A 12,109-nucleotide genomic window follows, 5' to 3' on the forward strand; every position below is an offset into this window, starting at 1 on the left:
ACATGAGTGTGAGAGTACGAGGCAAAGGAAGAATTGCACATGGCCTGGGAACCTCCAACTTATTAACTTGAGCATTATGTTAAGTTTCCTCCCTTCCCCACCCATGTTACTTGTTTGACATCTCCAGCAGCTCATTGCCCAGATCCTGCATTACAGGTGGCTACTGTGAGGTCCTCATTAGATTCAGAGCTGTTTTCCAGGAGGAAAAAATTGACTGAAACAAAGTTGGGAAAAGCACAGAAGAAAACCAAGGGATAAAAGTTGAATGAGATTGTTGAAGTCCCTGAGGGCCTGCACAAACTGCAGAGTGGAATAGTCAACAAGCAACTCTCTGGGCCAATTAGATTGGCACAGAAAATGTCCACTGGCCACAATCTCTGCGTGAAGCAAATCGTGTGTGCAACGCAGAACGAATGGAAGCTGCTGATGGATCTTCCATATCCAGCCCTATTTGTCATCACAACTTCCCCGCGCAGGGCAGCACCTGACCAAACCTCGCTGACCTTTGTGGCTGCCCCTCTGACCCTGCCATCTTTCACATTCACTGGCAAAAATAAAATTTCAACCATCGATCCATGCAGGTGAAGGGTTTGTGAAATTAGTTGGCGTGTGATTGCGAGCTGATTGACATGGCGCCATTACAACTAACAGATAAGAAAGAGGGTCTGCCAACTGTCAGAAAACATGGGGACATCACACAAACCGACAACGTTATAATGACCAGATCATCTGTTTTTAGTGATGTTGATTGATGGAGAAATATTTGCCAGGATGATGGGGACAATTCCCTTGCTCCTCTTTGAATAATGGGACGGGAATAACGTAATGGGATCTTTTACGTCCACCCGAGAGAACAGATGGGGTCTTAGTTTAACATCTCATCCGAGAGACAGTACTGAAAGATGTCCTGGCCAACTTTCACACCCCAGGGAACAGTGTCAAAACTGATTAAGCAGAAACCTGCTGTACGTTTTACCAATTGTTACAGAGTACTTGTGTCTCGACACCGATAACACGCTTCTTTTTTTCCCCCACTGCTTTGTAGCTCAGGCTTCACTCATTGCATCACCGCAGACGGAGGAGTTTTTCGACTTGATAGCAAGCTCTCAGAGCCGGAGGTTAGATGACCAGCGAGCCAATGTGGGCAACTTGCCTGGACTGAGGATCACACATAACAACAGCCAGGTGGTGATGGGGCATCTGCGGCCTGACGGAGATCCTCAGGAGCCCGGAGATGAGTTTTTCAACATGTTAATGAAATGTCAGGTAGGAGCTGTGAGGAATATGTCTCTCTGTGAGGAAAACGCCCACTCTTTACAAGCAGTGTGTCACATGCATAAATATATTAAAATTGAAGTCCAGGGCTTAAAGGGACAGTGGCAACATGAATACAAAATTGGCTGAGGAACGTAAGGCAGAGTATAGTGCTGAACGATTGCTCGAATGGAAAGGAAGTATATAGTGTTCTGCAGGGGTCAGTGTTTGGTCCGCTGCTTTTTTGATACATATTAATGGCCTGAACCAGTTGATTTGAGGGGCTGAATGGCCTAGCCTGCTCTTGTTCCCCCTTTCTTCTCCCTCTCAATCTCTTGCTCTATCCCTTCCCTGACCCTTGCTTTACCCCTGTTGATCCTGATCCCATCCCCCACCTTCGATCTTGATCTGTTGGTCAAGACCTGGCACCCCAACTGATGCCACCCTGCTCTGTCCAGTTCTGAACCTGTTATCAGTGGCCCCCTGATTCTCAAGGGCACTAGTATCTGGTGATTCAAGTGATTCCTTCTCTCGCCCAGTCATCCAGGATCGACGATCAGAGATGTGCCCCTCCCAGCCCAGGGCCGAGAGGACCCACCGTCCCCGATGAGGACTTCTTTAGCCTGATCCAGCGGGTGCAGGCCAAGCGCATGGATGAGCAGCGAGTTGATCTTCCATCGAACCGTGAAGGGCTGGAACAGACCAGGCCAGGCTCCAGCTGAGCAGTGCTTCGCCAACAGACTTGTAAACAAGCTGGACTAACTGTGCGGATCAGTGCCCCTGCTAACAACGTGAGCAGCAGCCCAGGCCAAAACCTGTCCAGATTGCCCCTTGAGTGACCAGCGCACGAATCTAGATGCCCACGCAGCTTCAAGAGAGCTGCCAAGGAGGTGATTTTGTTTCTCTCTAAACTAAAACCCCCTCACACTCGACACACCGATAGCAACATTTGTGTTTCTTTTCACATGGTACGAGAATCCTCTCTCTATGGGAGATGGAAATATACAAGCACAGTCTGGTCATTGTTCAAAGTCATCGCATTGAGTGAATGTAAAACTGCTGGTACTATAGAAAATATGCGTCTATAGTCACACACACTGATACCCCATTTACATATACACAGATCAAACATATATATGTATAGACAAACATGTTACAGGTAAGATCACACATAAACACTAGAAACAATTAGAAATTAATTTCCTTTCTTTGACTATACAGAGTGCAATCTTGAGTGAACATGTCTACTGTCATTGGAAGGGTCTGGTTGCCATTAGTTTCTCTGTTTAAGAGATTTAATATTTAAATTTATTAATAAAGTTAAGATCAAACATTGTGGAGATATTTTGGGGACAAGTGCAACCCTTTTCAACTCCTGGATTGTGTGTGATATCTAACACCGGTGGTGCAGGGGTACTATCTCCTACTCTTAGCAAAAGGCCAAAATACAGATTATGTACATAGGGTTATGCAGGTTGACAAATGCAGCCATATCTCATCTAGATCAATCCCAAAAGACATGGACAGCTGGAGTAATTTGGATGTCTGGCCAGTTCCATTCAGAAACAGGAGGTTGCCTGTTCATTGATGGTACTGCAGAGCCCTGGGATTACAACAGTGGGTTTTTTTTAAATTAAAAGGAGCATTATGTTAACTGAAGGTTTCTACATGTGATGAAGTAGGAAATAAATAACAACAGAATACTAATGGAAATGAACATCAGTAGCCTTGAAATTATGCAGTGGGATGCTGGTGTGCAACTGCTTAATGATTTCATATGGAATTCCTTCCTCTGTTGTTGTAGTGGAGGTATTTTAAAAATAAAGAGGCTATGGCAAAGTTGAAATAGTGGACTAAGAAGCTTAATATGAACATATTGACAGTTCAAACAGAGGCTGCAGTTCACAGCCAATGTGTACACCTTAAATGTTAAACATAGCGAAACAAACTTGAAATGTAACATTTGGCATTTATTGCTTAATGTATATTTCGTTTACATTTATACGCAAAGCTGTTTTTTGTTTGAGAATGTGAATGTAATTAAGATCAAGGGAAGTACTCTAATGATATCCTCCAGTTCTTGCATGCTATTTAAGCAATTTTCCAAAAACAGGCCCCTCATTTTGAGAGAGAGAGAAAATTGAAGTGATGAATCTGTGGCCTGTACAGTTATACATGCTATTATTTTCAGGCAGTTTTCCAACTCCTTTCTCCAAAACTTAATGTCTCTCTTTATTCTAAAGACAATGTCTTCCTGTTTTATTACTTTCATAAGAAACCACCGTTTCCCTATATTTTTTATTCATTCACGGGATCTAGGCCTCGCTGGCTGGGCCAGCGTTTATTGTCCACCCCTGGTTGCCCTCAAGAAGGTGGTGGTGAGCTGCCGCCTTGTGCATGTGGTGCAGGCACACCCACAGTGCTGTTAGGGAGTTCCAGGATTTTGACCCAGCGACAGTGAAGGAGCGGCGATATATTTCCAAGTCAGGATGGTGGGGAACTTCCAGGCGGTGGTGTTCCTATCTATCTGCTGCTCTTATCTTTCTAGATGGTAGCGGTCATGGGTTTGGAAGGCGCTGTCGAAGGAACCTTGGTGAATTCCTGCAATGCATCTTGTAGATGGTACACACTGCTGCTACTGTGCATTGGTGGATGTGGTGCCAATCAAGCGGGCTGCTTTGTCCTGGACAGTATCAAGCTTCTTGATTCTTGTGGGAGCTGCACTCATCCAGCAATTAAAATGCACAGACCCCTCAATTTAATGTATAATTCTTTACAGTTTGTGAAGTATTCAAGTTTCCAAGTTATGCTTATAATATAGGTGCTTTGTGTATTTTATTTTTATAAAATCAACTTAACAAAATGACCAAGCTGGGTCCTCTGAATCCATGTCTGCCCCCCTCGGACGGATATAAAATATCCCGTGGCGCTATTCAAAGAATAACAAGGGAATTCTGACCCACATTTATCCCTCAACCAACGGATAGATAACAGATGAGCCCTTTGTGCCTGTTCTGCCACTCAGTGAGATCATGTTGATCAGCAACTTTATTCCATATACCCAACTTTGCTGCATATCCCTTAATAGCTTTGCTCAACAAAAATTTATTGATCTCGGTTTTAAATTAATAATTGATCGCACGCCTGATTATGAAAGGCTCTGTGGAAATTTAAATTCTTTCCTTTAAGTCTTCCCACTGCTTCAGTTATTTCTGCAGAGTGTGTGTATGTGAGTTTGGAGGAAGATTCAACTTGTGTCTGCACTAGACATTGACTTTAAAACATGAAGAAAAAAGCGTGAGAGACATAAATGACGACTTTTGGTACAAAATTTCGTTTGCAGCTTTTTGTAATGTGTGTGTTATTCTATGCATATAACTGCAAACAACAGGGACGCCCAGTATGCTGTTGTGCTGGAGAGTGGGTCAAAGATGTACAAAATACATGTTAATTCTTTCTCTAGCTTAAAGAATAAACCCAGAAATGTGTTTTTAATTTTTATTTGGGTGTAAATTTTAAAAATGCTCTTGTAGCCCTTGAGATCTATCTGCTGATCTGTGTTCTATCTTATGCTGTGTCCCTTTTACACTCTTAAAACATTGAAACTCCTTCCAATACAATATTTTCCAAACACTGCCAGTACATAATGCTTTTTTTGGATTTGAAAGAGATTTAAAAATCTGTACTGTTCTGTAAATAAATCAAATGAAACTGCAATATATTAAATTTTACACAAGCTTGTAATAAAAATACAAACTGTGCACTGATTCTTTCCTTGGGTCTAGATCATGGATATCTGTATCCAGTAAATATTTTCCACTATTGCTAATCAGTGATCTCCATGTTCATTTTCTCCTCCTCCTCCTAATTCCTTTGCACTACACCTAGAGGGTGTATGTTTTTTATTCGTTCATGGGATATGGACGTCACTGGCTAGGCCCTTTATTACCTAATTGTCCTTGTCAACCACATTGCTATGGGGTCTGGAGTCGCATGTAGGCTAGACCAGGTAAGGAGAGCAGATTTCCTTCCCTAAGGGGCATTAGTGAGCCAGATGGGTTTTTACAACAATTGACAATGGTTTCATCTGCTGCGTTGGGATTTGAACCCAGGTCCCCAGAGCATTACCCTGGGTCTCTGGATCATTAGTCTAGTGATAATACCACTACGCCATCACCTCCCCCTATTTCTACCAATGCATAGGAAATGGAAGGAAGAATTGGCCAGTTGGTCCCTCAAGCCTGCTCTGCCATTCATTAGATCATAGCTGATGATCTATCTTAATGCTGTTTTCCTGCACTATCCCCATTATCCCTTGATGTCTTTGCTATTTAGAAATCTACCGATCTTTGTCTTGAAAATACTCAATGACTGAGCTTCTGCAGCCCTCTGGGGTAGAGGATTCCAAAGATTTACCTTATATAGAGCCTTTAGCATAATATTCAATGCACCATTAAAGGAATGCTGCACCACTGTCAGGTGCCATCTTTTGGATTGGATGTTAAACCAAGGCCCCATCTAACCTTTCACATCACTAAAAAAAACCAGATTATCTGGCCATTTATCAGATTGCTGTTTGTGGAAGCATGCACATTTCTTACATTACAACAGAAACTCGGTGAACACATGGTGTGATTCACAGTATCATTTATACATATGGTGACGCAGTTAACTTCTCCATCTCCTCCTCCCCCCTCCCAAAATAAGGACAGTTTTCTGCCTGAAAGCGTGGTGGAGGCAGGTTCAGTAACTTTCAAAAGGAAATTAGCTATCTATGTAAAGGAAGAATTTGCTGGAATTGAAGTGGAAGAACAACCAGGATGGAGTGGGAGTAATGGGATAGCTCAAAGAGCTGGCGTAGGTATGAGGGCCAAATGGCCGCTTCCTATGCTGTATGAGATTCTAGCGTCTTTCAGCTCTGGCCAATATGTGACTCTGGTCCCACACCCGTGGTTGACTCAAAACTCTGAGGAGTGCTCTCGTAAGCCACTCAAAATACAAACTGCAAGACTGTAGCCTTGAAAAAATCTCAGCAGGTCTGGCAGCATCGGTGGAGAAGAAAAGAGTCGACGTTTCGAGTCCTCACGACCCTTTAACAGAACCATCCGTTCTGTTGAAGGGTCGTGAGGACTCGAAACGTCGACTCTTTTCTTCTCCACCGATGCTGCCAGACCTCCTGAGTTTTTCCAGGTAATTCTGTTTTGGATTTCCAGCATCCGCAGTAGTTTTTTGTTTTTAAGACTGTAGCCTTGTCAGCACTGCCCTGAGAACCTGTGGAAAAAAGATTGTCTCTGGCCCAATGTCACATATTTGAATGACGGAAATGGGCCATTTCTAATTTCTACTGTCCACTGAAACAAGCCGTGTGTGAACACCCTTGGGATACAAACACATGCTACAAAAGCAATATTTTATATATAACAGGATATTTAATCTCCCAAATATGTACAGAATGCAAAGCAATTTCTGCAACGCTGACACAATGATTGTATCAACTTTATCTTGGATGTCACAAGAAAATACAAAACACAATCACAGATCATTGCATTATTTTTGCTCTGATAACTTTGCACTTGTGTAAATGCTGTTTAAAAAATGTATAACAACCACATCAAAAAGAAACCCGGTATATTAAAAAAAAAACGAGTATTTATCGAATTCTATTCTTCATTCAAAATTAGGTTCCAGAGCACCCTGCTGTTGGAAAATAAACCCATGAATTGGTGGTTGTGGGTGGGGCGGTGGGCAGAGGGAGGCAGCATAGTCAGTCCCGTGTAATGGGGAGTGATTCTAATGTCAGATTCAGCCCACTGCAAAAGTTGCGTCTTTCTGGATGGTTTCTCTCCTTGAGAGAGTGTAGGGTGGGGGCAGCCCTCAGACCAGGTATCATCTCTTGCTGGGTTCCCAATGCAGGGAGGCTAAGTGCGATCAGGTGCAGTGTTTGTGTGTTGTGGAGGGGGGGAGGGGGGCGCGGAAGCAGTAAGACTGGAACCTCCCCCTTATGCCAGTTGTCAGGTGGCAAACAGCAGTATTGGCAGTGCCCACCTGCTCTCACCTGCAGAGCACCTGGGGGCAGTGGGGTCGAGGAGGAATGGGGGTGAAAAATGAAGGGGAACGAACACACATTTTTAAAAAATGCCCCCTATTGACATAAAACAAATTTATGAAACAGAGCAAAATACTTCACACTGTACATTGTTTCACAGTCAGAGCACAGTGTGAGCCCACTGGAACAGCTGGTGGCATTCAGCAAAGACAGAATAAAGTGCCCAATTTCAACATTATGATATCATTTGCGAAGCAGTCACTGTTCAACCATGCGATTATTGAACAAATCCAGCCCTCCCCACTGAATCACAATAAAGTATAGATTTTTTCAAAAAAAAGTGTCTTGTGTTAAAAAGAAATCTAGTGATCATCTTCCAAACGTGACCATGGAGCATTAGTACACTCTGGTTGTGATTGTTATATGGATCAGATGTGCCTTAGGCTCTACTGGGATGAGTCCAAACAGTCCTGCTGGGTTACTGCTTCTCTTTCAAGTGTTAGAATGTGCAGCATCGAAGAATTCCAGAGCCAGGGCAACCTAGAGGAGGACAAGTCATACACACATACATAGAATTACAGTCAAACAAGCAGCTATTTGGCCTCCTGTTTATAGCCAGCAACTGCCTTCCTTCTGTACAGAGTTCGCTGTCAGATTGTGACCAGAACTGAGGATTGCCAGCAACAACTTATATTTATATAGCACCTTTAACTTAATAAAACGCCCCAAGGTGCTTCACCGGAGCATTATAAAGCAAAGTGTGACACTGAAGCACATAAGGAAATATTAGGTCAGGTGACCAAAAGCTTGGTCGATGAGGCAGGTTTTAAGGAGTGTCTTAAGGGAGAGAGAAGCAGAAAAAAAAGTGTAGGGAGGGAATTACAGAGCTTGGGGCCTAGGTAACTGAACACTGGCCACCAATGCTGCAGCAATTTAAATTGGGGCCAGAATTAGAGGAGCACAGATATCTTGGAGATTGTGGGGCTAGAGGTGATTACAGAGATAGGGAGGGGAAGGGCCAGGGAGGGATTTGAAAACGATGAAAATTTTAAAATCGAGGTGCTGCTTGATTGGGAGCCAGCGTAGGTCAGTGAGCATCGGAGTGACAGGAGAACAGGACTTGCTGCAAGTTCAAACACAGGCAGCTGAGTTTTGGATGACTTCAAGTTTAGGGGGCGGGGGGGGAAGGGGATGTAGAATGTGGGAGACCAGCCAGGAGTGCATTGGAATATTCAAATTTAGAGATAACAAAGACATAAACGAGGATTTCAGCAGCACATGAGCTGAGACAGAGATGGAAATAACAGCAATGGCATGAATATGAATTTGCCAGCTCATCACGGGACCAAACGTGACACCAAGGCTGCTGACAAACTGGCTTAATCTCAGACTTTGGCCAGGGACAGGGATTGAGTCAGTAGCTAGGGAAAGGCATTTTGAGCAGAGAAATTGTGGGTTAAAACAGGCATCAACTGATACTTTCCGCTTCCAAATCCCAGCGCTAAACTGTCGCAAAGTTTAACTCTTAAAACCGTTTCCTCCTCCCTTTTCTTCAGAGCTTGGAATTTCGAGGAGGATGTAAAAACTGGAAGACCTGGGGTCTACATACACAAATCTTCAAAAGGTGGCAGGACAAGCTAAGAAGGCTGTTTGCAGAAACATCCGGGCATCTGGAGCTTTATAAATATAAGTAGAGCACCAGAGCAAGGATCTTTTTATAAAAGCACTGATTAGGTCCCATCCGGAGTCCATTTCTGGGCACCACACTTTAGGAAGGATATCAAGGCATTGGAGAGGGTAGCAGAAGAGATTTGCCCGAATGGCACCAGTGATGAAGCATTGTAGTTTATGTGGAGAGACAGGGGAAGTTGGGATTGTTCTCCTTAGAACCGAGAAGATTAAAGGAATATTTAATAGGTGCATTCAAAATTATAAAAGATTTCAATAGAGTAAATGAGGAGAAATTGTTTCCATTGGCAGGAGGGTCAGTAACCAGAGAACACAGAGTTCAGATAGTTGGCAAAAGAACTAGAGGGGAGATGAGCAGAATTTTTTTTTTTATGCACCATAGAAAAGTTACAGCACAGAAGGAGGCCACTCAGCCCATCTTGTCCATGCCAGCCCGAGGACACCCAGGTGCCCTTTCTAATCCCACCTTCCTGCACCCAGCCCATAGCCCTGAAGCTTACAGCACTTTAGGTGCAGATCCAGGTACTTTTTAAAAGAGTTTAGAGTTTCTGCCTCTACCACCAACTTGGGCTGTGAATTCCAGACACCCACTATCCTCTGCATAAAAAAGTTCTTCCTCATGTCCCCCCTACACCTTCTGCCACTTATCTTGAATCTATGACCCCTGGTTCTAGAATTCTCCATCAAGGGAAACAATTTTATCCTGTCCACTCTATCTATTCCCCTCATAATTTTGTACACCTCAATCAAGTCACCTCTCGGCCTTCTTTGTTCTAAGGAAAATAACCCCAACCTATCCAATCTCTCCTCGTAGCTACACTTTTCTAACCCTGGCAACATTCTTGTAAACCTCCTCCGCACTCTCTCCAGAGCTATTACATCCTTCCTGTAATGTGGTGACCAGAACTGCACACAATACTCCAGTTGTGGCCTCACCAGTGTTTTATACAATTCCAACACTATATCCTTACTTTTATATTCTATACTTTTGCCAATGAAGGAGAGCATTCCAAATGCCTTCTTTACAACCTTGTCTACTTGAACTGCTGCCTTCAGGGGCCTGTGTACTTGTACGCCAAGATCTCTCACTTCATCTACCCCTCTTAGTATATTCCCATTTATTGTGTAATCCCTGTAACTGTTTGACCTCCCTAAACGTATGACCTCACACTTCTCTTTGTTAAAATCCATCTGCCACTTTACCACCCAGAACCAGTTGTTATGATCTAGAATGCACGGCCTGAAAGGATGATGGAAGCAGATTCAATAGTAACTTTCAAATGGAAATTGAATACAAGCTTGAAGGGAAAAATCTGCAAGGCTGTGGGGAAAGTGCAGGGTAGTGGGCCTAACTGAGTAGCAATTTCAAAAAGCTGACACATGCACGATGGGCTGAATAGCCTCCCTCTGTGTCGTACCATGAGTTAATATTAAACCATCATACACAAGGTGCTGAAATCTAAAGTCTTTTGTAGTAACTGTACCTTGGCCACACTTGCAGTGCTGTAAGTTTGTGAATACTTTGGCTCCAGCTCACACTGTCTCTTTGTACCAAGGTATTCAATGGGCCACTGTGTACAAAGCTAAAGCATAGACTAAACCACCTGCCGATATAAAGGGACAAGTTACTGAAGCAGTGACCATTCCCCTACCCCTCCACTCCCCGTCCAGTCACTGCCCCACATGCCCCTCAGCATTTTTCTCCCTCCTCTGACTCTACTGGGATTTGATTCCAAAAGGCACCAGTTGCCTTTCAGTACCTCGTCGAATCTTCACTTATGAGTGGGATATTCAACTGTATGAGGAAACCACATTTGAGCCCTCTGCTATCTTTCCCTGACAATTTTGCACTCGCTCGCGCACGCACACACACACACACACACGTGTCACCTGTTTTGGCTCCATGCCTCAATTCCACATTGAAGAGCGCATTTAGCACGAGGGAGATCAACCAGCCACCTGCTGATGGAGCCTTGTGTAGAGCAGGGGAGAAATGTCTTTAAAAAGTGCACCTCCCTTTTAGAGACTCATGGACCCCGCACTCTGACCTCAAAACATGCTACAACTTTCATCTGCATTTTGGTTTTACAATAATCCTCTTTTACAATAATCAACCTGTTCTTTCCCCTCAGTGGACAGAGGAACATTAAACCACATCGTCTTGGCCTGACGTCTCAAAGAAATCTGACCATTGAATCTTAAATTTTAAAATGAACCAGACAAAAAAAGAGTGAAGGAGAGGGCCACAGTCTTGAAGTAATATCGATGCTGTACCATGCAACAGCACCTAGCGCGCAGGGGACTTGGTCTTTTTCTGCTTTGGCGTCAGTTCTTACAAATAAATATTTGAGAATACCATTGTCGAGTTGACATGGTGGCCACTTACCTTGTAGAATTTTGGTTCAGGTGAGATTTTGAACCTATTGGTAAATATGAATGATCCCATGACAATGCCTCAGAGTTGTCCCAGGAACATTCTTCCCTCCACCAACATCAGCAAAATAAAAGAACTAGCTGGGAATTCTTCTCACTCCCCATTTGTGACGTGTTATGCAGAGTTGATTGAGTTGATACAATGGCACACTAGACTAGGGATGCTACTCCTGATTGCTATCTTGTTCAGTCCTGAGAGATTAATTATCTGTTCTTGCAAGTGACATTGAGGGATAGATATTGGGAGACCTCCCCTGTACTACCTTCTTCGAAATAGTGGCCGCAGGGTCTTCTACGTCCAACTGAGAGGACAAGAGCGGCTTCAGTTTAACTTCGCATCAGCAAGATGGTACCTCCCACAAGCTGCTGACTCAGAGCTGGGAGTGCTACCCACTGTGCCAAGGCTGGAGAGCATTAAGGACTTTACAGTAACTGGGCACAGTGAGTACAGCAGGAGACAATCTAGGCTTCTGTCTTACAGCTACAATATAAATGCAGTTAGTTGTTGTTTAACATAATAAAATGACCCAAGGTGCTTCACGGGAGCATAATCAGACAAAAATTGATAGAGCCAAAGGGGAAGATATTAGGACAGGTGACCAAAAGCTTAGTCAAAGTAGTAAGTTTTAAAGAGAGTCCTAAAGGAAGAGAAAGAGGTGGAAAGGTTTAGGGAGAGAATTCCAGAGA

At 43.6% G+C, this 12,109-nt stretch overlaps 2 protein-coding genes across 2 annotated transcripts in view; one reads left to right on the forward strand and one right to left on the reverse strand.

The window, feature by feature from the left end:
• The window catches only part of gpsm1b (G protein signaling modulator 1b), a 247,444-nt gene extending 245,049 nt beyond the window's left edge, over positions 1-2,395 (forward strand). The window contains exons 14-15 of the mRNA XM_078550101.1: positions 1,046-1,266; positions 1,794-2,395. Of these exons, the coding sequence (XP_078406227.1) occupies positions 1,046-1,266; positions 1,794-1,976 (404 nt within the window). The 3' untranslated portion in view covers positions 1,977-2,395. The remainder of the gene's footprint in view (positions 1-1,045; positions 1,267-1,793) is intronic.
• Positions 2,396-6,663: 4,268 nt separating this feature from the next.
• LOC144686132 (uncharacterized) overlaps positions 6,664-12,109 on the reverse strand; it is a 35,193-nt gene continuing 29,747 nt past the window's right edge. Inside the window, exon 15 of the mRNA XM_078551277.1 lies at positions 6,664-7,840. Within this exon, the coding sequence (XP_078407403.1) occupies positions 7,800-7,840 (41 nt within the window). The 3' untranslated portion in view covers positions 6,664-7,799. The remainder of the gene's footprint in view (positions 7,841-12,109) is intronic.

The sequence above is a fragment of the Cetorhinus maximus genome, chromosome 10 (assembly GCF_964194155.1).
Source record: "Cetorhinus maximus chromosome 10, sCetMax3.hap1.1, whole genome shotgun sequence".
Taxonomy (NCBI): Eukaryota; Metazoa; Chordata; class Chondrichthyes; order Lamniformes; family Cetorhinidae; genus Cetorhinus; species Cetorhinus maximus.